The 26,511-nt window shown below is 43.4% G+C and overlaps 1 protein-coding gene across 1 annotated transcript in view; it reads left to right on the top strand.

The window, feature by feature from the left end:
* The window catches only part of ATRN (attractin), a 165,335-nt gene that overhangs the window by 35,546 nt on the left and 103,278 nt on the right, over positions 1 to 26,511 (top strand). The window contains 6 exon segments of the mRNA XM_081924761.1: positions 12,099 to 12,182; positions 14,689 to 14,802; positions 18,492 to 18,620; positions 21,104 to 21,309; positions 22,011 to 22,179; positions 23,485 to 23,575. Of these exon segments, the coding sequence (XP_081780887.1) occupies positions 12,099 to 12,182; positions 14,689 to 14,802; positions 18,492 to 18,620; positions 21,104 to 21,309; positions 22,011 to 22,179; positions 23,485 to 23,575 (793 nt within the window).

The raw sequence follows: 26,511 nt of genomic DNA, 5'->3' as shown, positions 1-26,511 counted from the left end.
CCACCTTGCCTTTTGTTTACTTTGCAAAATGGTTTTTTTGTTTTTACCCTATTCTGCCTTGCTTTAAATCGTCTTCCGTGTGTGTGTGTCTAGTTTGTCTGTCTTGCTGATCTAGAATAATAGAATTGTAGAGTTGGAAGGGGCAGGAACCTTTTGTCCACTGTGGGGCTTGAACCCTGCAACCGTGAGGTTTAGAATCGCTTGCTCTGCTATGTGTCCGTGGATGCGTGAATGTGGAGCTGCCTCTTTGACCATACCCACTGCTGGATTCTGGGGTGGTTGGCCAAGTATGAAAAAAGGTTAGCCACCCCAATTAATAAAAAGAATTTTTTTAAAAAAGAAAAAAGGTTAGCCATCCCTGATATATGTGGTAATGGCTGGGCTGGGAGGCAGGCAGGGAAGGGTGCGTTAGAATTATTGTTTTAAAGAATTAAAGAAATGCATGGACATTGGTCTATCAACAGCTGTTGGCCCTCATAGTCAAATGGAGCCTCCATATGCAGAGGTAGTACAGTGGTACCTCGGGTTACATACGCTTCAGGTTACAGACCCCGCTAACCCAGAAATAGTACCTCGGGTTAAGAACTTTGCTTCAGGATGAGAACAGAAATCGTGCTCCGGCGGTGTGGCGGCAGCAGGAGGCCCCGTTGGCTAAAGTGGTGCTTCAGGTTAAGAACAGTTTCAGGTTAAGAATGGACCTCCGGAACAAATTAAGTACTTAACCCGAGGTACCACTGTATATCTCTGAATATTAATTGTGGGGGCAATCAGGACAAATTTATGTTTGACTTGAAAGTTTAGAAGCATCTGTCTGTCTGCTGTTGGTCACAGAATGCTGGAGTAATCCTAATTCTGAAGGGGTCCTCCTTTGAAGCGCTGGGTGTCCTTAATTGTATTTGTTTGTTTGCCTTGGTAGTTTTTGAAATGATAGGTTGTATATAAATTTTTGTACTCTAATTAAAAAAATAAGCAGCAAGCTGTTGGCAGTGCGATTTGCTTGTGTGCCCAAGTGACTTGGGTTCAGTGCAGGTTAATGCAAGGCTGTTTGTGGCACACCAAGCACTCTTCTTTCCTTCGCTAGATTCCACACCTTTGGGGGTTTCTGCTGTCTGGGACCATGTAGCCATAACTACTAGTGGAACAAATGTTTCTGAACTGAATGACTTTTAAAGTATTGCAACTCAAGGCAGCTTCAGAATGCACACTAAGGAATTTTACATCCTGTTTGCTGACGTCATTTTGAAGTCATGGTGCTGTGAATATTTGTAACCCTCCCAACTATTTGGTGATCTTGTGGTTTAAGCACTCTGTAGCTCTTCTTTAACATCCGTGTTGTTTTCGACATTATCAGTCAACAATTCTAACCACAGATAAGTCACTTGATAAGTCTGGTGCCTCATACCAAATTGTGAAGCCTTTTTGTTGGGATCACCTCCCCGGTGAGTGCTTCAGACAGACAGTATTCCAGTGATTAAAATACTTGAATTGTGTGTCTGTCATACACGAGTCACACGCGGCCCAAAATTCGACACCCGTCGTTGTAGTGCTGAGAGTGCTGGTCTACTGCTGGAGGGAAGAACTCAAAACACACTTCTGTAAGTGGCAATGGTGCTTAATGGGGGGGGGGGGCGGCTTCTGCTTGTGTGCTCTTCAGTTAGAGAAAAATGCTTTTCTTTTAGAACTGAGCTCTTGGGCAAGTTTTCAAATTGTACCGAACTCTTCAATAGCAAGAACGGAAAGACAGCCACTTCGCAGATTTATGGAAGCACTTTGGCTCGGTGGTGAAGCGAATGCTGCCATCCCAGCTACAATCCCTGACATCTCTAGGTAGGGCTGGGAACGTTCCCTGGAGAGCCACTGCCAGTCAGTGTAGACAGCATTGAACTAGATAGGCCAACAATCTCACCTGGTGTAAGGCAGCTTTATATGTTCAGCTGAGCAGAATGCAAAGTTGATGACAAGTTCAATTTTTGGTGCCATGCTGCGTATAGAGTGTTGTCATCTTAAATCTTGTAATTTTTGCCCAATATTACTCTGGGTGGAGCTTCTTACATTGCGACACTCCCTTACAGAGTAGTGTCACATGCATACTGTGAACTCAAGAGAGCAACTCTGCTCTTGTTTTCATGATCTCTGGCTGAAGGAGCAAGTGTGCAGTTTCTAAATTTGCTAGGCTGCTATTTTCAGCAAACTTTAACCTCTGATTGAGTGAATAATCAAAATGTGCAAACCTATGTAGGGTTGTTTTTCTGAGAGAATGGATTATAAATGCAGGTCAGAAACATCAGATTTGGATGTTGGAGATGCTGCCTTACCCCGAAACTCAAGTTCAAATTGATTTGTGGGATAGTTATGAGAATGAGGATTAATGTGCTGAAAAAGTACCAAGAGAGTGATAAAACTAAGGTTCCTATTCACACCCAGTCTGTTGGATATGTGCCCTGGTCTTTCTTTGGAGTGTCTGTCCTTATTGGGGAGACAATGCTGTTACGTTTTCATGGACTCTTGACTCCCTGGGTTCCTTCCCATGGATTCTAGAAGTCGGCTTCCAATTTTTCCATTTCTCCCCATTGATTTTTCAGCACTGATGAACTGCCAGATACTTGTTTGGTTAGTGTAGATAAGCTTGGCAAAGACCGGATGCAAACAGAACCCCATTAGAACAAGGGCAAGGGCTTTTTATGTCAAGTTGCACGGAATGCTTTTATTGACATCCTCTTCAACATGCATAAACTTTGGAATGACTTGAAACGCATTTAACGTTAAAGATGTTCATAATCACCATATGCATCTATGCTTGCCCTAAAATAATACCTAGTTTTTTTACTTCTCTTCTTTGTTCTGGAGGCCAGCAGTGCTTTTAGGAGATTCTGGGTTGACAATCATCTAGAGAAAGCATTGAGTTTTGTGTATATTGGAGACTTATTTGCAGCCTCCCTGCAATTATTACCTTTTTGTGCTACGGATTGAGTGGGGCTGTTGTCCAAGGAGGTTCTGGAAACCCCCTGGAGCTTGGCATACTGTCCAGTTGATATGGATCCACAATCTTATCATCCACTTTTGCTATTAGAGACATAGTTGAGTGAATTCATAATTGGTAACTCTTCATGAATCTAGGCTAAAGTATTGCCACTTTTGTGAAGCTCAAATTTGTTATGTGCACACTATGATCCAAATCCCACTGCACTGTAGTATTTATGTGATTGATGTTCTTCCTTTGTTTCCCAATATTTTTAAAAAGCATAATGATAGTGAAAATCTTAGCCCTGGCATGTGTCTGGTTTTAAAAAACTAAAAATTTGTGGCAGCTCAAGGGTTTCCCTCTACACACACACACACACACACACACACACACACACATGCCTTGCAGGGTTACAGAATTTTAGCGTATTATAGGAACAAAAAATCCACAACCGTATTGACATATGGCTACTGACATACTGACATGCTATAGATTCTGTTTGGTGACAGACAGTTTTCAAAATGTGCCTTGGTTGTCCCTTTCTACTGATTGTTGTCCCAGGGTGCAGCGTTCACGAAAAGGGAAGATTCCAGGCTAGGGACCACTAGGAAAGGAATTGATAAAAACGCTACCACCGTACAAATCTATGGCGGGACTATATTTGAAATACTGGGTACAGTTCTGGTTGCTTCTTCTCATGAAAGATACTATAGAGTTGGGAAGGCTTCAGAAAAGGGTGACAAAATGATCAAGGGGATGGTGTGTGACTCCCATATGAGGACACGTTGCAGCGTTTGGAGTTTTTTTGTTTGTTTGGCTAGTTCGGAGGCAAAGAAGTCCCTCTACTTGAATGGCTTCAAAAAAAGATTGAAAAGATTAATGAAGAAAAGGCTTTCAGTGACTACTAACCACAATGGCTACGTTACACATCCCCTGTCAGAGGCAGTATGCCTGAGTTCCAGGGAATCACAGGTTGGCAAGTGCTGTTGCCCTCAGGTCTTGCTGGTGGGCTTCCATTGGGGCATCTGTTGACCACTGTGAGACAGTATGCTGGACTAGATGGGCCTTTGTTCTGATCCAAGAGGCTCTTCTTACATTTTGATGTTGCATGAAAGAGTTGACCCTTCGTGACTGAGGACACATCATTTACTGAGAGATTGATAGGTGAGCAGAGTAAAAACGCAGCCTCCCTGTCACTTGTCTTTTCATGTGTATTGATGGGAAGACTTGTACATGGTGACTTTCTTTAGTTGGTGGAATGCTGCTGTTTGCAGTAACTTTTGTGGTCCAGAGACTTGTGGTCATGAAGCATTGCCCAGGACCCACCCAGAGAAGCCTGGGTGTGGAACAATGCTGGATCAGACCTAAGACTATTTAGAGTAGCATTCCGTTCTTGCAGTGCTCTCCAGGCGCCCAAGGGAAGCCCCAAAGCATGACACGAGTGTAGGAGCACTCTTCCCAGTTGGACTCCTCAGCATTGGGTGTTCAGAGGCTTGATGCCCACTGGAGGGTATTACACATCCATCGTGGGGAGTAGCCATTGACAGCTGTATTCGCTAGGAATTTGTCTAATCACCTTTTAGAGACACCCAGGTTGGTAATCTTTTGCTAGCAAATCTCATTGTTCAACTGCACTGTGCAAAGAAATACTTCCTTTTGTCTGTTCCAAATCTCCCAACATACGCTGCATGCATTCAAAGCTTTTTTTTTTGGGGGGGTTGCCAGTTCCTCCCCCCCTTGCTGTGGTAGCTCCTTTCCCTCATGGGGTGTTCCTCTGGCAGGTGTCCTGCCCTTTAGAGGTGGGCATGGGTGGACTATTGGGTTTCTATGAAAAGCTGGAGAGCTTAAAGTCTCCTGCATGTGGCAAACAGCGTGCAGAGCAGTTTGGATCCCAGCCAATGTTTGAGAAGCGCACAGGTGCCGAAAATGTAGGTTAGATACCAGCTTGTGTATTTCAAGATCCTTCATTTTTGGCATATTGTATGTTTCTAATTTTGGGATATGACTGTTGTGTCAGTAGGCAATCTATACTTTCTTCTTATAACTGCGTGGTGATTGCAGCAAACTCTTTAAATGGAACAGAGATTACATAAATGGAAAGGCATGATTGCTAACAGAATCTGCTAGGCTCCAGATGTATTGCTCATTACCCTTCCCTCTGTTCTTTGTCTTCCACACTTGAAATTCTGATTGGCCTGGCTGCTCCTTTGGGCAAGGCCTCATCCTTTTGCTTATGCTGTAAAGTGTCATTGTGCCTTCGTGGTGGGATGGGTATGTGAGTAGAGGGAGGAACCAAGTGTCGTGGTGCTTGTGCACAGCTTCATAAACTGGGAACGAACGCTGCCCCGAATTCTCCAGTGCACACTTTCATCCCCTTCCCCAAATAGTCTTGTCTCTTCTCACTGAATGAGGAAGTGGGGAGTACGTAACAATTCCACTGGTAGTACTTTATAGCATACAGTGGTGGCACTTGAGATCTGTTGGCCATGGAAACCCCATTGCCTTGCTGCAAGTCTTGTTACAATTACTGGTAAACTCTAGATTGGAGCTTGGAAAAATCTGTTCAAATCTTTATCTGCTGGCATGAAATTTCTGGGCAGCTAGACAACTTGAGACCTGCCGGTCACAGAAACTCATCGCTGTGCTGCGAGTTATGCTGCAGTTATTACTGATATTCACTATAAAACCCAGATTGGGGTTGATACTGTGCCTTGGAAAAATCTGTTCAAATCTTTATCTGCCTGCATAAATTTCCTGGGCATCTAGGCAACCTGATGACTGGAATTTAAAGTGTTATTTATTTATTTATTTATAAATAAAAAACCACCCCCTTTGCAAATCATTGCAAAATGATCACAGGGCAAGTCACAGTGCAGTATACAAAATATATAAAGCCAGTCAATAAAATTACTGTTCAATTCAGACAGTCTGTCCCATTTTATAACTAGGCTAATATAGTCAAAAGCCCTGGATAAGTGGAGTTTTTCATCTGGTGCTGAAAATTAGGTATTGTTGATTCCACCATAATCCAGAGCCAGGGTGCTGTTACTAAAAATGCCCTATTATGAATCCCTGTGGTGTTTGTGCCTGTGAAACGATAAGTTTAGGCTTCAGTTTTTGGTTAGGGTGTGAATTGGGTGATTTTTGGTGATTCAACTCCGATTTTATAAATCTAACTTTCTGAGGTGATTGCAGGAAGAATGTTGATGGATTGTTGACTGTTTTATAAGGTCACAATGATTAATGATGATAAACTTAATCAGGAACCTGGAGGGTACCACATTGACATATAAATTATCCTGAGTACAGAAAGCAATGGATGTGGTTCAAACCCAATTAAGTCTGTTAAGTTCTTCTGATTATAGGTGTAACTGACACAGTTTAGTCTTGACTCCTATCTTTACCCGACATCTAGTAGACAATAACTTACTTTGTTCTCATTTTAACATGCCTAGTCCTTTATCCCAAAGGCTGGCGTGGAAGAAGTTGCAGTAATTTTCTCCGCCAAATTAACTCCGTCAGTCAATTGATATATTTTTTTTGCCAAACAAAATAAGCAGTTAAATGTCAGCTGGTCTGCTGCAGAGAAAACATAATTAAAATGGGTTTTTAACCAAACATTGTTTTAACTTGGGCTTATCTTTGTCTGTTGAAGGTTATTACAAAGCAATGAATGGATCATCTCCCTCAATTTTCATTGCATACCTGAAATCTGTTTTCACTAAAGTTCTGTATAGCCAAGTGTGCTTATATAAATGCTGAAGATGAGACAGCGATGAATGATCCCTGTCTGCTGCAAATGTGACTTTAGCATAGCTTATCCTTAGTGAACTATTGCAGTGGGAAATTCAAGCATTGGCGTTAGTTAATAACGTTGTCCTCTTTCAGGTATAATGGTAACCTCATGGCTTCTTGTATGCATAAGTGGTGCTGAGCCTCAGGCTCTTGCTGCCCTCGTTCCTCCCCAACACATGTGGACAGAGGCTTTTAGGTGCAAGTAAGAAAGAGCTCTTTATCCAGGCAAGCAACAGTACAGGCATGGTAGCAGACACAGAATTCAGGGGTCACAAATAAGGACTTCATGAACCATTCAAGAGACATTCAGAGCTGCAGTGAGGATGTCCCAACAGGTTGCACACTGCCCACTAAGCTTTTAAGGACTAGGCATGAGACTGTAGGGGACGCGGGTGGCGCTGTGGGTTAAACCACAGAGCCTAGGGCTTGCTGATCAGAAGGTCGGCGATTCGAATCCCCACAATGGGGTGAGCTCCCGTTTCTTGGTCCCTGCTCCTGCCAACCTAGCAGTTCGAAAGCACATCAAAGTGCAAGTAGATAAATAGGTACCGCTCCAGCAGGAAGGTAAACGGCATTTCCGTGCGCTGCTCTGGTTCGCCAGAAGCGGCTTAGTCATGCTGGCCACATGACCCGGAAGCTGTACGCCTGCTCCCTCGGCCAATAAAGCGAGATGAGTGCCGTAACCCCAGAGTCGTCTGCGACTGGATCTAATGGTCGGGGGTCTCTTTAGCTTTACCTTTTTATGAGACTGTAGTGTATTTAAGAAATATGGTTTATTTACATATATTTACACCTGAAGCCTTCAGTGGAGGTGTCTCTTGCTGCTTCTCCCATCGCTTCAGCAAGCTTGGGTCCAGAGCAAAGACCAGCCATGCTGCCCGGTCTCTCGGTGCAACCTCTCCCAGCCAGCCCTGCATTCAGTTCTGGCTCCTCCCTTCTTCTCCCAAACCCTTGCAAAACGCAACCCAAGCCACATGCAGCATGGCCACACTGTTTTACCTTCAGGCTAAACTGGAATGCTAAACATTTCTCTGCCCGCTGTAACCCTGGCAACCCCTGTCTCACGGATTCTAGGATCTTCCCTTGATGCACTGATGACTGTCCATCAACATCCTTGCATTTCTTAACAACTTACACCCAGGCGATGCCCCAGCCTGGAAGGACTAGCTCAGTCTACATTTTTTCCCTTAATAAATCCAACATCTGTCAGCTCACCTTAATTCTCAAGGTACTGATTAAACCCCACCACCCAGAAGTCTGCAGCAGTTCAGGGCACCCACAAACACATAACAGCAAGTAAATCATTTATAGGCTGTTATTGGAAATTCTCCTCTTAGATGTATCCTGGTGTCCCTTTTTAGGTGGAGCAGTTGAGATCTGGGCAGATTCGTTTTCTAACCGAACTTTTCACTTTCCCCCTTGGGTCTCGCCAGCAATGCTGGAGACATTTGTGGTGCTATTTGTACTGTGAAAGCTGCAGTAATTGCTTTCAGAGTAGGTCAGTTGTAACGATTTCTGCGTAGTGAAGTTGTTTGGGAGAAGGGCAGATTGCACAAGATCTTTTGCCGTTTCGACAAGGTTTGTTTGAGCTACCAAAGTCTGTTTGTTTGCTATCAATTACCGGCAGGGTGCCGACTCAATTGATACACGGTGCTCTTTGCACATTTAGATTCGGAGGGTTGCGCTGCTCTCTAAAGGTCATGCTTTGGAGAAAACAAGATCAAATTAGGCACCTGCGCTGTACGCTGAATTTCTCAGGGCTGTTAAACATTCAACCTCTTCTGTTCCGGCTAAAAGAAACAGCCATGCTACAAGGTTCAGGCGCAGGGAAATTTCAGTAGCAACCTGTAATGAATATAAAGTCACTAAAACGAACGGTCCTTCTTATCATTCTCTAGCTGCTTGTGGGGGACTAATCAGAGTCTGAAATTGGCCTTTTCTGGACCTTGCATCTCAATCCCTGGTGATGGCACATTATCAAACAGATGTATGAAATTCCTTCAACTCTGTAAGCTTGCAAGGATTTGGAAAAGCTGGGGTTGTTCCTTTGCCTTGCACAGCTACCAACAGCAGATGAGGCAAAGCCCCTTTGAGAAGTACGGTGGTACTTTGGTTCTCAAACTTAATCCATTCCAGAAGTCCGTTCCAAAACCAAAGCGTTCCAAAGCCAAGGCACGCTTTCCCATAGAAAGTAATGCAAAATGGATTAATCCGTCCCAGACTTTTAAAAGCAACCCTTAAAACAGCAATTTAACATGAATTTTACTATCTAATGAGACAATTTATCCATAAAATGAAAGCAATAATCAATGTACTGTATTATAAAATAAATAAGACAGTATTGTAGATGATAAAAATTAAAAATTATTTTTTTCCTTACCTGCACTAATGACAGTCATTGTTTGGATGGGGGGCTTTTATCCATTTCCGCAGTCACACAATCAGTCAACCAATCAGTAGCTGAACTGGGTTCCACACAGTCACAAAAACAAATTAACCGAAAAAGGCTCAAAAACGAAAACGCAAAATAAATAGCAAAAACAAGAGCCAAACTTAATCCATTCCGGAAGTCCGTTTGACTTCCGAAATATTCGAAAACCAAGGCACAGCTTCTGATTGGTGCAGGCGCACCGGAAACAATAGCCAACAGCCACATCGGACATTCGGCTTTCGAAAACCGGAACACTTCTGGGTTTTCGGCGTTTGAGAACCAAGGCTTTTGAGAACCAAGGTACCACTGTATGGTGGTTCTCATGCACCTTCACCACACATATATAGGAGTCTTGTTGGGGGTGTCTGCCTGGCTCCCAACATCCCAGAATCATGCTTTGAACTCCACTGCTGTCACCTTGTGCTGCTCTGTCCAGTTCACAAAATGCAAAGGCAAAGAGGTCTAGTGGGCAAACACAAGTAGTTGACAAGAGATGTCCAACTGCGTCCAATTACACCTGTGTGGACTCTGGGTTAGCTTCCTTTTAAGAAATGATTGCTATAATTTAGCTGTGGAATTTGTCACTTTCATTCCAATGTCAGCTGCCAATCATTTTTCTCTCTGTGCATTCATAGCAGAAGAGGTGCACCTTCATCTAGCTCTGAGCAATGAATGGTTTTATGCATCTGTTTGCTGTCACAAGTCATACACCACATAAAACAGTAGTTTTAAGTTAGGTTACAAAAGAGATACAGAGGATAAAATCAATTAAAAATAACCACAACATCAGAAAAGCTTACTTAAGATGCCTACTGAAGAAATAATAATAATAATAATAATAATAATAATAATAATAATAATAATAATAATAATAAATCACCGAAGCAACTCTCTCAGATACTTTGGCGATTGGGCAGTCCTTAAAGAATTGGGCAGCCCTTAATGTTTCTTAGGGAAGCGGGTGGCGCTGTGGGTAAAACCTCAGTGCCTAGGACTTGCCGATCGTATGGTCGGCGGTTCGAATCCCCGCGGCGGGGTGAGCTCCCGTCGTTCGGTCCCAGCTCCTGCCCACCTAGCAGTTCAAAAGCACCCCTAAGTGCAAGTAGATAAATAGGTACCGCTTTACAGTGGGAAGGTAACGGCGTTTCTGTGCACTGCGCTGGTGCTGGCTCGCCAGAGCAGCTTCGCCACGCTGGTCACATGACCCGGAAGTGTCTCCGGACAGTGCTGGCCCCCGGCCTCTTAAGTGAGATGGGCGCGCAACCCTAGAGTCGGACACGACTGGCCCGAACGGGCAGGGGTACCTTTACCTTTACCTTTTAATGTTTCTTGTTATGGGCTTTTAAAATTAGCACAAGATCCTCCACTTTGAAAAGCAGCAGGGACTGTAAAAAGAACAGTGATTATTCAGTTCCTGCGGCATGAGGGACTGATGGCAGGGAAACTTTGCTTGGTTTTGAGCAATTGGAAAGGCTTATGGGTATTCTGACCTTCAAAAGAAAAAAGAGAGACTGCAGGTAGACTCTCACAGCGTCTGCCTGCAAGTCTAATTCATTGTACTTCCGATTCTGTATACCAGCGATTAATGTCCCTGGAAAAGACAGGTCTCGGTTTTCCCCATGGCAAACTGTTGGAAGCTGCCTTTGGAGTGTGCAAATGTATGCTGATGCCATATTTGCTATGGGCATGCTCAGTTGGAAGTACCCTGTATAGGAAGTATGGGGCCAGGCATAGTTATCTGGCGTCATCTGAATGCAGTATACTAAGGCAAAAATGAGAGCAGTGGTCCAATGCTATGTGTCAAATTCTGCAACAAAGGGTGTGTTTCGTTTAACCTCTTTGCAGCTAGCTAATTTGGACTGGTACAGGGACGCGGGTGGCGCTGTGATCTAAACCACTGAGCCTAGGGCTTGCCGATTGGAAGGTCGGCGGTTCGAATCCTCGCAGCAGGGTGAGCTCCTGTTGCTTGGTCCCAGCTCCTGCCAACCTAGCAATTCAAAAGCATGCCAAAAAGTGCAAGTAGATTAATAGGTACTGCTCCGGCGGGAAGGTAAATGGCGTTTCCGTTCACTGCTCTGGTTTCGGTGTTCCATTGTGCCAGAAGCGGCTTAGTCATGCTGGCCACATGACCCGGAAAAACTGTCTGCGGACAAACGCCAGCTCCCTTGGCCTGTAAAGCGAGATGAGCGCCGCAACCCCAGAGTTGTCTGCGACTGGACTTAACTGTCAGGGGTCCTTTACCTTTTTTACCTTTAATTTGGACTGAGGCTGTGATGTGGTAGTTTCCTAGAAAGCTGGTAAATCACAATAGTGCCAATCATGCCAGACTTCTAATAGTTGTTTGCCCCTGTTAAACAGATATAATTCTTAGTAGCAGGTGACGTCCAGCTAAGTAATACTCACAGGAGTCTTGTTGGAATCAATGGATCTATTCTAGTATGACTTAATTGGATATCATTCTGTGTTGGGTGATGCAGGTTTGCACTCTTGGTTTGCTTCATGGTGATAATGATGAGAAAAAAACCTGCACTCCTTGACCTCTGATTTTGTACCTCCTAGTAGAAATTCTGAATTTATACGCCCCCCAGAAAATCTCAGAATACTAACTTTGGATGCTTGAGGTCCCATTTAAATAGTTTGTCAGCAAAATCCACATTAGGATCTCTAGTATCACAGAATGAAAAACAAATATCTCTAGCAATATTTTAACATTTCCACAAAGGGTGTGAGGAGATACTTTTAAAACACTTTGGCAATAAGAGATGACAACACTTTGCTGAAAGGAGGGGAAGGAGAATTACGAGAGTATAAGGATAATTTATTGGCTGTATTCATATTGAAGCTTTTTTAAAAGTAAAAAAGAAGGCCTGAATCATGATGGGATGCTACATTTTTAGTTTCTCTTCACAGGCTTACTGGAAGTTCGGGGTATGTAACAGATGGACCTGGAAACTATAAATACAAAACGAAATGCACATGGCTTATTGTGGGAAGGTAAGAAGCAAACACCTTTATATTCACTGGATGGAATTGGGCAGTATTCATGCCTGTATGTAGCTACATCATGATGTTTTTAACTGCTTTCCCGTTTGGCTTATTTTTTGCTGTCCAGTTGCTAAACAGGAAAGAATTGCTCTTGAACAATTATTGAAACTGGCCCTAATTTTGCATTCCAGTAGTGTTATGCTGTTGTTTTTTGGACCAAATTTAAGAACAGTTTGTAGGCCATGGTCTGGTCTAGTCCGTACAAAAACGGCATCCATCTCGCTTTACTTTGGGGAATAAGACTTCTTCCTGGCCTATAGCAAAGACTACAGCCTGTCATTTGGAATAGAGCTATGAGGATTAAGCCCCAGAGAATCTCTCACCACCCATTTCTTCAGGCTGTGGTTCAGCATCAGCAGAGATAGGGAAAGATCCGAGTTATATTGGGTGGTTCGGCTTTCTGATCATAGCTACTATTCTCCTTGGGTTGACAAAAGAGAGGAAGAACAATTATTGTTCTCCCTCAAGCTTAAAGTTGTGGGTCGCAGCCTAGCTGTCCAGATATTGTGCCAAAGGCAAGAGGCAACATATTTCATGACTTTTCCTCTTGTGCAAGGAAACAAACCCGGCATTTCCCCAATGAAAGCTGGGACTTCTCTGATCCTGTCCCAAATTCACATTTATTCAGACAGACCTTCAGAGGTTCTGTCAACCTTTCAGTCAAGGCCCTTGCTTTAACTACAGTGATATTTGATTCCCCCCCCCCCAGCAGATTTTAGTGGTTTCTTAGCAGGATTTTTTTAAAAAAAATTAAGAATGGCGCTTTTATCGTTCCATTCCTTTTGAAGGGTGCTTCTGTTTTTGTTCAGTCATAATGTTTTGTGGTATTTTTAGGCTGGATGCTGGCAAAGCCAACCTATTTTGAGATTCTGGAGCGCTTCATGCATTTACGTTTGCGTGCATATGTTGGGTCAGATGTGACAGAATATATATATCTACACAACTGAAATTTCTACATAGAAGCAGTTGCCTGTATTAAAGAAGCACCCCCTGCTTTGTTAACCTTATTCCTGTGCCTGTGATATGTGAATTAGTTAGGAGATGTCATTGCAGTCCTTGATGTGAAAGTTCTACTTAGTTTGATTTATTACGGCCATTGGCCCATATCTAAAACAATACATCAAAATTTATCCATAAACAATACAATTTAAACAGTTCCAAGTTAAAACACCCATATAAAACCAATTTTACTTCAATTAAGTAAACACTGTACACAATAAGCTCCCTCTATGTCAACCGCAATTCAAATCCCTCAGATTTTGGTGGATATGTGTCTTAGTTCTGGCACTTATTGATGGTTCTTAAGTTTGGCTAAGCTGTCAGAGTCATACAGTGATCCATTTCTCCTCTTATGAAATAAGACATTAATCAGGTATCTAGCGACTGCAAGGGATCTACTTGAGTCTTCGTCGTTTAATAAGTATATTATTTGGGCTTCCTGAGGTCTGTCAGCAATTCTCGATAAATATGGGGCCAGAAACCTGGACCGTGAAGCCGAATGTAAAGGACAACAGAAGATTATATGATAAAACGATTCTATAGATCCACTTTTACAGTCACAGAGGAGTGAGATCTGTCCATTGGAGAGTCTGTTACCCAACACGTTTGATGGGAAAACATTGAATCTAGCCTTTATAAAGGCATACCCTTGATGTGAAAGAAGAGAGCAAAACTGAATATAAGTGAGGAGACTATGCTAAATTTCTAAGATACATCCGTTGTTGGACTGGACATTTTCAGGCAAAATATATTGGGGTGGAGGTGGGGGGTTAAAATGTGTGGCATCCCCCAGCCGCAGTCTATAAAGATTCAGCCCCACAACAGTGGCACTGTGTGACTGCTTTGATAATATTTCCTTCCTTTGCAAGTCCGAACTGCCAAATTATTGTCAATACAGTTGTACCTCAGGTTACATACGCTTCAGGTTACATACGCTTTAGGTTACAGACTCCACTAACCCAGAAATAGTGCTTCAGGTTAAGAACTTTGCTTCAGGATGAGAACAGAAATCATGCTCTGGTGACGTAGCAGCAGCAGGAGGCCCCATTAGCTAAAGTGGTGCTTCAGGTTAAGAACAGTTTCAGGTTAAGAACAGACCTCCGGAACGAATTAAGTACTTAACCTGAGGTACCATTGTAGCATGAAGCTGGTCAGCAGAACCTAGCTTTTAGCAGAACCTCATTGTGTTGAGATTATAATAGCCTGCAGAATTTCAGCTTTGGCTAATTCTTCAGAATTTAGTAAAACCTATTGTATGGGGACTAACTTGGAAGAAATGCTCACTACAAAAAAAGTGGTGATGGAAGTTATGAGGCAACAGTCATTGCATCACAATAAAATAACCTGAAAGAATAGACGATGATACAATATTAGAGCCGAGCTGTGGCTTTGCTTCCAAAAAAGAGCAATATGTTGAGGGTCTGTGGAAATAACGCCGCTTGTTTTCTTCCCACAGGCCGAACTCGATCCTTAGGCTCCGTTTTAATCATTTTGCGACGGAATGCAGCTGGGACCACTTGTACGTATATGATGGAGATTCGATTTATGCTCCATTACTGGCTGCTTTTAGGTAAGCCCCAGAGAACAGTGTGAAACTAATTGGTTTGTCGTATTTGTTTGATGCGATTCTTCATGTTTTGTCTTGAAAGTCTGCGGTTCTTTTTTTTCTGTCCTTGGATCAGGAAATGCAGGGAAAGTATTATGTGGTATATTTTTTGTTTGTAGTTCCCACATTTCCTGAGTTTCTACCCCTTTGCATATCTGTGCATGTGGTGAACACAGGAAAAGCCTTTGCACAGCAGTCCTCACTGTGCTGCTGCTCCACTAGTTTTCCTTCCGACTCACATTGGAGCTTTGGCTGATTCCAGCCAAATGTGATGGGTATGCATGGTTTGACTACCTTGAAAACCTTTTTCCTTGCCCATCAGGTGCCTTGACACTTCTGTATTTCGACAGGAGATGCACTTGGGTTCCATGTTGCTTTTATTCGGGTGCTTTAGGAAGTTGTCAAGACTGAGAACTTGACAGTAGTTCCGTTTCTTCTTCTTTGCCCAGATGTCATATAGTGAGGCCGTGGTTCATCTGGGAAAATAATATACATCTCTCCCACCCCAGTCATTAGCAAAGATCTTGCAGATACTTGCTTTGAATTGCATTTTCATCTGTAAAGCCGAAGTGAGCTTATTAATGGGGTTTCAGGAAGCTTACAGTGTTTCGAAATGGCTTAAACGAGAAATCACTGCCTCGGGATAAACACCGTTTTATACATAGAAATAGTCTTTTACCTTCTGTTTTATCTTGAGATGAACTTGTTTATTTTGACACTTGCCAGTTTGGCAATCCAGAATTGGCTTAAGTGAACTTAATTTAGAGCAAGGTTAAGCAGATGTTTCTGTGTTTGGCATCTTCAGCTCATGCTGTTGACAAACTTATAAGCGTTTCTTCTTGCAAGTAGGCAAGCTTTGATATTCCCCCAGGTGCCTAAGAATAATGAACTTCCCCATCGCTTGTCTATCTGATTTGCTGCTGGCTTCTACAAAGTGGATTCTGATCCCTAGGTAGTATAATGCTGACTACAGCTTGACTCTTTCGATGATGTCTTCATATGGCCTAAAGCTTCCAGGTGCTGCTGTGGATACTGATGACAAACAAAGTTGGGCAAGTGACTGCCTTGACATCTTGTAAGCCCAAACTTCATTAAAAGTCCCTGCCTGATGGATCTACTGTCATTCAGTTGCATCACACGAAACCATCATTGTAGCAAGAATCAAGACTGACATGCTTAGCTTGGTCTAAGTCTCCTTTTCTCTCCCTTGACTGCCAGTGTTGCTTACACCTTCAAATGGCAGCTGGAACCTGACAGCTGCCTAAAGCAACCTCATTGGACTTTTGCTCCGTAGATACCTGCATCTTCTGGTGCCTTAAATAGCAAATCCTGGGTAGTCAAGTAATTTTCCCATTCTGGAATCTTGGCTGGCAGGCAAACAGGTCCCTTCCAGAAGAATAAAGTCCTGGCATTCTACTGGTTAACTCTGCTATTACAATGGGTTTGTCTATGAACAACTACTTCAACGGCCTGGAGATGTTTTAATAGTTCTCCACTGTGATGGGAAAACAAAGCACTTGTTGTTCCTAGCTGCCCCTTGGTTGAACAATTGGGTTTACTTGACATTAAGCTGTGATGAAACATTGACTTTAGAGTGACAGACATAAGAGGGCTGCAAATATATAATTAATCTTTAGGCACCTGAGCCCTATGAGAGTGCGTCAAGTGTGAAATTATTTCTCTTAATGCTTTAATGTGCAAAAGTCGAGTGGCAGTAATTTTTCTCTAGAGAAGGTCTTGTTTGTTGGAACCTTGCATATACCAAGGGGTCTAGCCAAAGGATTTATAACCAGGAAAAAAAAAGCATTCAAATTGCATGAAAGTGGTAGACGAGATTGGACAGGCTGTCTCAGGTGTGTGATGTGGGGTGCTGACTCTTGCACCCCATGCGCGGCCCACCTTAGCTATTGTTGTTGTTTAGTCGTTTAGTTGTGTCTGCCTCTTCGTGACTCCATGGACCAGAGCACGCCAGGCCCTCCTGTCTTCCACTGCCTCCCGCAGTTTGGTCAGACTCATGCTGGTAGCTTCGAGAACACTATCCAACCATCTCGTCCTCTGTCGTCCCCTTCTCCTTGTGCCCTCCATCTTTCCCAACATCAGGGTCTTTTCCAAGGAGTCTTCTCTTCTCATGAGGTGCCCAAAGTCTTGGAGCCTCAGCTTTAGGATCTGTCCTTCCAGTGAGCACTCAGGGCTGATTTCCTTCAGAATGGATGCGTTTGATCTTCTTGCAGGCCATGGGACTCTCAAGAGTCTCCTCCAGCACCATAGCTATACCATTTGCATATTATGAGACATGCACCATTTGCATATTATGGGACATGCACCTTTTCTGTGCCTGAAAGGACCTCTGTTCAATGAGAAGGTCAGTTCTTCTGGAAGTCTGCACATGCCCCAGAACTATGGGTGTGATCAGGTTTTGCTTTGATCAGTGAGAACATCATTGTGATCACCACAGTTGTGTGAATCAGTGCAGATGTAAGCTGGAGGTGCGTGGCAGTCACGAGCAAACAAGAGGTTGCTCTTGGACCAACGTAATTCCAGAATCCGGTGCTGTATCGAATGTGAGCGAGACATATAATTGGCTGGTTTTTATATTACTTTACTGTTTTCATTGGAATTGTTGCGCTCTTAGTTTCTATATTCGAGGTACCCCACCCTGGCATCACCTGCTTGATGAAGGGTGGGCTAAAAATGAAATAAATAAAAAGGGCTCTGATCTCTCATTTTGTGTGTTTGTAGTTAAATATGTGTCCTCTTTCATTCCCTTTTGGGGTCGATTCATTTCGACTTTGTGGCAATTCTTAGGTGGCATGCTATCTCCGAGAGAAATATTTTTATTTTATTTTATTTATTAAATTTATATACTGCCCTTCACCTGACGAGCACATGCAACATGAAAACCCCCTCCCTTCCATATATGTGTGTGTTGAATTCTTGAGTGTTTTGCCTCCTGTAATTTGGAGCATTTTATATGTAGCTGAAACCTTTCCATTCTCGAAAAGTACAAAAGGAAGATAAATGGTGTTTGAAAATATGTTTGATTTTGATCGCTTTGACCTCTTCCTGATTTTTGAGAGAGAGAGAGTTTAAATGGGCAAGATAGATAACTGATCCCTGTTAGTAGCTCTTGCAAGTGCCCCCATAGGTCTTGCTCTCATCCATTTGATTTGATTTTAAATATGCATGGTTGCATATTTGCTCATCTAAAGATGATGATGGGAGGGTTTTTTTTTAATGCGTGCCTTCATAATTAAAACCAGATGCATTATCCAGATTAAATTATTCGGATATTGACTCAGGTGAATGAGAGTTTCATTTTGGTGACTAAGGCTGCAGTCCTAACCCCACTTACCGGAAAGTGAGCCCCCATTGAATCCAGTAGGACTTAACTTGGAGTAGTCACAGTTTGGCTTGTGCTGCAGGTTGTATAAATTGTGCTATTCAGTGATATTGATGGTATTTGTGAACTGTTTGATGGTCAGATGTTATGCTTTTGTCTCCATATATTACTTTGTTGGCCAACTTTTCTACTGATAGGACTGTGTGGAGTCTTCCATCTAAAGCTATGTCTTCGATGTTGCATCCTTGCCTGTTCTAGCTCCTGAACCCCTCTCCTAATGCAGCTGCGTCTTGTCTTGTCTCCCCCTGTACAGTGGCCTGATCGTTCCCGAGAGGGAGAGCAACGAGACGGTCCCAGAAGTTGTAGCCACCTCTGGTTATGCTCTCCTCCATTTCTTCAGCGATGCCGCATATAACTTGACAGGATTTAACATCACCTACAAGTAAGTTGCGGCTACGGGTATGTGAGGAGTGCCAGAATGAAAGGCTTTGAAGTACTGCTTTAAATTCACTTGTCAGTTTCTCCCTGCTAGCATTTACAGTTGGTTTTGAAGCAATATCTCCTTGTGGATTTAGCTTGCATCTTGAATCAGCACTTCATTTACCGTATTTTTCACTCTGTAAGATGCACCAGACCACAAGGCGCACCTAGTTTTTGGAGGAGGAAAACAAGAAAAAAAATATTCTGAATCTCAGAAGCCAGAACTGCAATAGGGATCGCTGCGCAGTGAAAACAGCAATCCCTCTTGCTGTTCTGGATTCTGGGATAGCTGCACAGCCTGCATTCGCTCCACAAGACGCACAAACATTTCCCCTTACTTTTTAGGAGGGAAAAAGGGAGTCTTATAGAGCAAAAAATACGGTATTTGAAGAAAACACACCGATAACGTGGTTTCTGCCCTGCTAGGTTTGGGCAGGTGATTATTTTGGACTTGCTGGGAGCATAAATAGCTAACCATACCTATGGTTTTTATCCTGTGTGTCTGGTATATTGATAGCAGTTTCCTCCCCTATTCTACTGGCAAATGCAGAATGTATCATCTAAAAAAAAGGTTAATGTTATTACTTATACTTGGATCTTTCAAATTCCCAATTTGTGATTTCTAATTCTTTACATTGAGCTGGGCTCTTTAGACACACACTGAACTGGGATCTAAAACACACCAATAGAAGGAATGGCAATCTGGGATGTAGCAACAAACATTTCCAGAACTTGAAATTATAGAATCTGTAGCCCCATCTTGTGGCATCAGTTGGTATTTCACTGTACAAAACCTTGAACAGAAGAAGCTGATTTATTCCAGGTCAGATGATTTGCCAGTCCAGGCCAGTAGCATCTTCTCTAACTGGAGCAGCTTTCTAGGCTCTTGGCAGCTTTCCCCCTACCCCTTACTTGGAACCTGATGGTTCTTAACTGGATTTGCTGGGGATTGAACCTTGGATATTCTACGAATAAGGCATGTGCCCTGCAGTGAACTGAATGACCCTTTTGTAATTCCTTGTTTAAAAAATACCCCATGCATATCCCAGCTGCCCTGAGTCAGCAGAGTTGAAGAAAGTGATTTGATGTACAAGTTGTTACTGATCCAGATCTCCTAGACTGGAGAACTTAAGCCAGCCTCCTAACAGATGAGGACCACATGATCTCACCATCATTTATTTGTATGCCACCTTTCCAAAATTAAAACCATGTTCAAGGTGGCTCACAACATGAACAGAAGTAGTCATAAACAATAAATAAAACATATCAAAAAGTGGCAAAAAAGAGACTAATAAATTTAATGAGTAATAATCACTGGGGAACAATTTTTTCCATTTTCTGTTCCATGAGATTTTTCAAGTGTTCTTATATGTTCTTCCAATGCTGATTTCAAATCTGAAATCGATTTTCATGTACAGTGGTACCTCAGGTTACATACGCTTCAGGTTACATACGCTTCAGGTTACAGACTCCACTAACCCAGAAATAGTGCTTCAGGTTAAGAATTTTGCTTCAGGATGAGAACAGAAATCGTGCTCCGGTGGTGCGGCGGCAGTGGGGGCCCCCATTAGCTAAAGTGGTTCTTCAGGTTAAGAACAGTTTCAGGTTAAGAATGGACCTCCAGAACGATTTAAGTACTTAACCCGAGTTACCACTGTACATGCTATAGTTATCTTTCAATTTCCAACTTTTGCCGATATGTCATATTTACACTGGGGATAAGTGAACACTGACACATTGATCTACCCTAACCACATGGTAATTATTGTTTTGCAAACTTAATTTTTCTTTATTTTTACAGTTTTGTAACCTAAATAGTTGTATTTTTCAGATCAGACCATGGCTTCTTCAAGTAGACAAAAATGTGTAAACAAGCCTGATGCCTTTTGTTATGTATGTGGCTGCAGGTGTCAGTGCAACAATATTTTTGTTCCCAGTGTAATCCACAATCATACCATTATCTCTTTTGAATATTTCACCTTCCCTCACCTGGGCACAGCCATGTTATCTCCATGAGCCCACTATTTTGTAGCTCTGCAGATCCTCCTTGTCTGGCTACAGAACTTTCTAGGTTCTGCCTATCAAACCCTTACGCTAAAATCATTAACTCCAAAGGCTGAAAACTTTCTGATTCTGTGCACTAAGTCTTCAGAAACATGTTTCGAAAGTCTGGAAGAATTCTGTCCTTTCACCCCCCTTTCGCCGAGCATAATTTGGTTGATTAAAGGGCAAAATTGTATTGCATTCTTTTCTTTTTCTTTCCCCCAAATTACTATGACATACTGGGTTTCGATCCGGATGTTCCTCCCGAGGGAGCAGTAAAACTACCAGCTACCTGATCATATTTGGCATGAGTCTTGGTTGTTTGCTGTTGCCAGTCTCCCATTTACTGGTGCTATGACAACCAATTTCTGATACGACCTTTTCCTGATTCTCTGTCTGCAGCTTTGATGTGTGCCCTCATAACTGCTCTGGCAGAGGGGAGTGCAGGGTCACCAACAGCAGCAAAGTGGTTGAATGTGAGTGTTCAGAACATTGGAAAGGAGAAGCCTGTGACATTCCATTCTGCCCAGACGACTGTGGCTCCCCAGAGAGAGGGCTGTGCAATGTGAATGGTACCCAAGGATGTGTTTGCAACTCGGGCTGGCAAGGTAGGTGGCAAATGCCCTTTTGTGATACGAGTATTAGAGTTTGAAATGCTTAGCAAGGATTTGAATGGTGCTGGCATTTTTTGTTTCCAGTTTGATGTGAGCTCCCGTTGCTCTGTCCAAGCTCCTGCCAACCTAGCAGTTCGAAAGCATACCAGTGCACATAGATAAAGAGGTACCACTGTGGCAGGAAGGTAAACAGCATTTCGGTGCACTCTGGTTTCCGTCACGGTGTTCTGTTGCACCAGAAGCATTTTACTCATGCTGGCCACATGACCCGGGAAGCTGTCTGTGGACAAACGCCGGCTCCCTTGGCCTGAAAGCGAGATGAGCACCACAACCCCATAGTCGCCTTTGACTGGACTTAACTGTCCAGGCATCCTTTACCTTTTTACCTTTACCTACATACTCGGATAGCCGCCAAAACCTGTCCCGTCAGCTATCTATTTGGATTCACTCATCCTGCTTCCCCAAGCTTCTTGGCAGCTCTTAGGGTGGAAATTTCTATTATTTCTTCCATTCTTCTGCTGCTACTATACTTCCTCCCCCTAGTCCCTTCTTATCCTTTTCTTTATTCTGGTCCTCTCTTCCTCCCCCTCCTTATTAGAGCTTATTACCTATAAATGTCTCAATATAAATGTATCTCTTGAGTGCTGGAAAGTATGTAATACTGTTCTAGACACATTTGGTTTTGCTTCTCCTAGGTACAGACTGCTCAGTACCTGTCCCAGCAAACCAGTCGTTCTGGACTCAGGAGGAATTTTACATCCCCAAACTTCCTAGAGCATCTCATAAAGCCGTAGTCCAAGATGATGTCATGTGGGTAGTTGGTGGTTACATGTTCAACCACACGGATGCTCAAATGGTTTTGGCGTGAGTACAAACAAAACTTCCAAACATTTTAACGGGAAATGGTAATGAGGGGTTTCACTGTGCTCTTGTGCTGACCTGTGCTAAATTTAGAGGGAACCAAGATGTTGGGATGAGTAACAGTCAACCGTTTGACTGCAGTACAGTGCTGGCCCTGCTCTCTTTCTGCTCTTCTGAAGTATAATAATAATAATAATAATAATTAATAATAATAAATTATTATTATTATTATTATTATTATTATTATTATTATTATTATTTATTTATTATTTATACCCCACCCATCTGGCTGAGTTTCCCCAGCCACTCTGAGCAGCTCCCAATCGAGTGTTAAAAGCAACACAGCATTAAATATTAGGAAGAACTTCCTGACAGTAAGAGCTGTTCAACAGTGGAATTTGCTGCCAAGGAGTGTGGTGGATTGCTCTGATGGTGTTTCCTGCTTGGCAGGGGGTTGGACTCGATGGGCCTTGTGGTCTCTTCCAACTCTATGATTCTATGATTCTATGAAATATTAAAAACTTCCCTAAACAGGGCTGCCTTCAGATGTCTTTTAAAAATAGGATGGCTGCTTATTTCCTTGACATCTGGTGGGAGGTCTTTCCACAGGGTGGGCGCCACTACCGAGAAGGCCCTCTTCCTGGTTCCCTGTAACCTCACTTCTCGCAGGGAGGGAACCTCCAGAAGGCCCTCGGCGCTGGACCTCAGTGTCTGGGCTGAACGATGGGGGTGGAGATGCTCCTTCAGGTATACAAGACTGAGGCCGTTTAGGTCTTTAAAGGTCAGCACCAACACTTTGAATTGTGCTCAGAAATGTACTGGGACATATAGCTAAGCTGTTTCTTGCCTTGTGCTCTCCCTTTCCTTAAAAGATGGTGGTACCTGGTGATCTCTCTGCAGTCTTGCACGTGGGCCACCAAACTCCAGGGTAAAAAAGTTTAATGAAGAAGGTCCTTACTCAACTTCAGGGAGAATATTTGGAGATGGTGCTGAACAAAAATACATGAAAGCATTCCTCTTGTTTCTGCTTCTTCTTTCCTGTCTTGCTTGAATTCATTTTGAGGGTCTGTTTTCTCTATCAAAGAACCACAACAAATGCAGCCCCTTATATTGCCAGCAGAAGCACTGGAGTCAAATCAGTTTTTGTTTTATCCGTGTGCTAGTTTGATCATTAAACACCCCTTTTAGCATTTTTACTGTGTTTGCCCTATTCTTGTCCCACATGCATTATGAGAAATATAAATAGCAGCTTTGTGCTCGGAGTGCAAAAGGGATACATCAGTGTATTTTACCTTTTTCATTATGCAGGTATAATCTTCTTTCTGGAGAATGGCTGCCCCTGAACAGCAGCGTGAATGCAGTTGTGATCAGATACGGGCATTCCCTGGACATACACGAAGTAGGTGACTTTGTTGGAGTTATTGAGGCTGTGATTTGTGTTCACATTGTATTGTAATGGCCATTGGCTGCAAACATTAAAATCGATTGGACTATTATTAGAACTATTGAGGCTGTGTTTCCAATCTGGTTTGAAATTCTGGGCCTGCTTTGGGCGAACTCTTCTCCCAGTAGAAATGCAGAGGAGAAGCATTCAGTATTCCATGTCTGTTTCGGCAACCGCCCAAGTTGCACGTTCTCTTGATAGTGTTGGTGGGACATGACGCAGATCAGCGAAGGGCTCATCTTTGGGCGTACTCTGTTCTCTGGGGATCAAGTATGCTGAAGCAGCTCTTTGGTGACTCTTAAAAAACAGTGAAGGGACGCGGGTGGCGCTGTGGGTTAAACCACAGAGCCTAGGGCTTGCTGATCACAAGGTTGGCGGTTCGAATCCCTGCAACGGGATGAGCTCCTGTTACTCGGTCCCTGCTCTTGCCAACCTAGCAGTTCAAAAGCACGCCAGTGCAAATAGATAAATAGGTACCGCTTTGGTGGGAAGGTAAACGGCGTTTCCGTGCGCTGTTCTGGTTTGCCAGAAGCGGCTTTGTCATGCTGGCCACATTACCTGGAAGCTTTACGCCGGCTCCCTCGGCCAATAAAGCAAGATGAGCACCACAACCCCAGAGTCGGCCACGACTGGACCTAATGGTCACGGGTCCCTTTACCTTTAAGAAACAGCGAGATGAGAGCAGACTAAAGAGCTTTGATATAGTGTCTTTATTTATTGCATTTGCATCCCATCTTTCCTCCAACCAGATGATGCAGCTGCTCCTTCCTCTATTCAGGTTAGGCTGAGGAGGAGAGGCTTGAGCGATGCCATGAAAGTGACTTCCTGGCACAAGATAAGATGTGATAACTGCAACTGGAGTGGATGGTTCTAATAGGGTATTTTAAAAATCCACATGGAGGAGAGGCCTATGAATGGGCATTAGTTCTGTTGTCTCCATTCAGCCCCCATGTTCAGAGGCGTTGCACCAGTGTGTGAGCTTTTATGGGGAGCAACCGTGAGAGGAGGCTATATCCTCTGACGCAGGGCACAAGGGCACCTGGATGGCGACCAAGGTGAGAAGCGAGATGCTGGACTAGATGCGCCTTTGGTCTGATGCAGAACCCCTTGCTCTTAAGTTCTTGTGGGTTTCGTAGTGAAGCAGTGATTTGAGTCCAGGCATCTCCACCCCAAATCCAGTGCTCTATCCATGACGATTCATGGATTAATTCCAGTATGAAATGGGATAAATGCAGTAAATTCATCAAAAGAAGGAAAATGAGCCACGAATTTAATTCTGTTTCAAGGAGTGCAATGGGAGCCATTCACAGAATGGAAGAATTTCCTTAGGAGCCCGGTTAAGACAGCTTGGCATGGAAGGAAATTCATGTGGCACACTCTATAAAAATGGGGGTGATCCATCGGTGGAAGCATGATGCTGCAGTCACTGAGTTTGGACTGGAAATTGAGAGAAGGACTTAAACAAACAGTGATTATTAATCTCCACACTGTCCTTCCTCCTTAAGGATATCAGGGTGATGCTCATTCAGCATAAACAAAACTAAGCGTGCCAAAAAATTGAGTATTCATCATACGGTACTTAAAAGGCAACTAGAAACAAAACACGGCCAACTAGACTAAGCACCTTTGAAACACCTGTGCAAATAAGTTCTTACCTTGTGCTGAAATGATTAGAATGCTTGCGCCAACCATGCGCTTGTAGGGAGGGCATTCTAAAGGGCTCTCTCTTCCTTGTTGATATACAACAAATCTCACCTGGCAGAGGTGCGCAGAAGCTCATCTGAAGATCTTAGGATATGGGTCAGAAAAGGGCAGCCCTTCAGGTATTGGAGGGTTTTAAAGACAAATTGCCTTGGAAGTGATCCGGCCGCCGTGTACGTCCTTTAGAGTCAGTGTAATGTGAGTCCATCTGGCAGTGCCAATTAAAATTCTGGCAGCCACATCCTGTATGAATTGGAAGCTCCTGCGTTGTCTTGGAGGGCAACCCCATGTAGAACGCATTGCAGTGATCCAGTTGGGAGGTTACCAGACAACGGGTCATGGTGGCAAGACGATTGCTGTCCAGGAACAGCCACAGCTGGCAAAACAGCTGAAAGTAATGGGCAGCACTCTGCACTACTAAGGCCTTCTGTGACAATGCTGGAGCCAGGAGTTGCCCCCAAACGGCATACCAGGGGGAGTGCAATCTCATATAGAACAGATTGTGCAGCTAATTCTTGGACACCGGAGCTACTTATCTGCCGTGCCTGCCTTGTCATAACTGAGCCTCAGTTTCTTGGCCAGCATCCAGCCCATTTCTGAATCCAGGCACCAGTTCAGCACTCGCACAGCCTCACCTAACTCAGAGGACAGGAGAACTGAGCTGAGTGCCGCCCGCATTCGAATGACACCTCCCTCCAGGCCTCCTGATCTTGCATAGTGGCCTTGTATGCTAAAGATGTGGGGTTGAGGAACAGATTCCCTGGGTCTGTCATAGAGCGGGGTGAGCTTGCCATGTGATTTGCGGTGCCTCAGTTGTTTGCCCATTGGGGCCAGGGAGGGATGTTATTCCCCCATATGGTTTTGTTTTCTCTTGTCTGCTTTCCGCACATCTCCTTCATCCCTCAGCACCCTGGCATTTGAGACTCCACACTTAGGGACAGAATATGGGAGGAGCGGGATTGTTTTCCATTCCATTAGGTGAAATTGTAATATGCAGAAGAATGTCTGAGATTATTTCGTTTCTTCACAATTTGGAACATTTTCTGTTAAATGCTGATATTAACTGGTGAAAGGTGGTTGTGAGGCTAAAGCTGGGTGGATGGTGGGTCATTTATTAGATTGTTGGTAGCTTTTTTTTTTTTTAAAAAAATCATTTTTATTAAGTTTTCCATTTTAACAATCCAATCAAA

This window comes from Podarcis melisellensis (genome assembly GCF_964234715.1).
Source record: "Podarcis melisellensis genome assembly, chromosome: 9".
In the NCBI taxonomy this organism is placed as follows: Eukaryota; Metazoa; Chordata; class Lepidosauria; order Squamata; family Lacertidae; genus Podarcis; species Podarcis melisellensis.
This window is presented reverse-complemented; position numbering and strand designations above follow the sequence as displayed.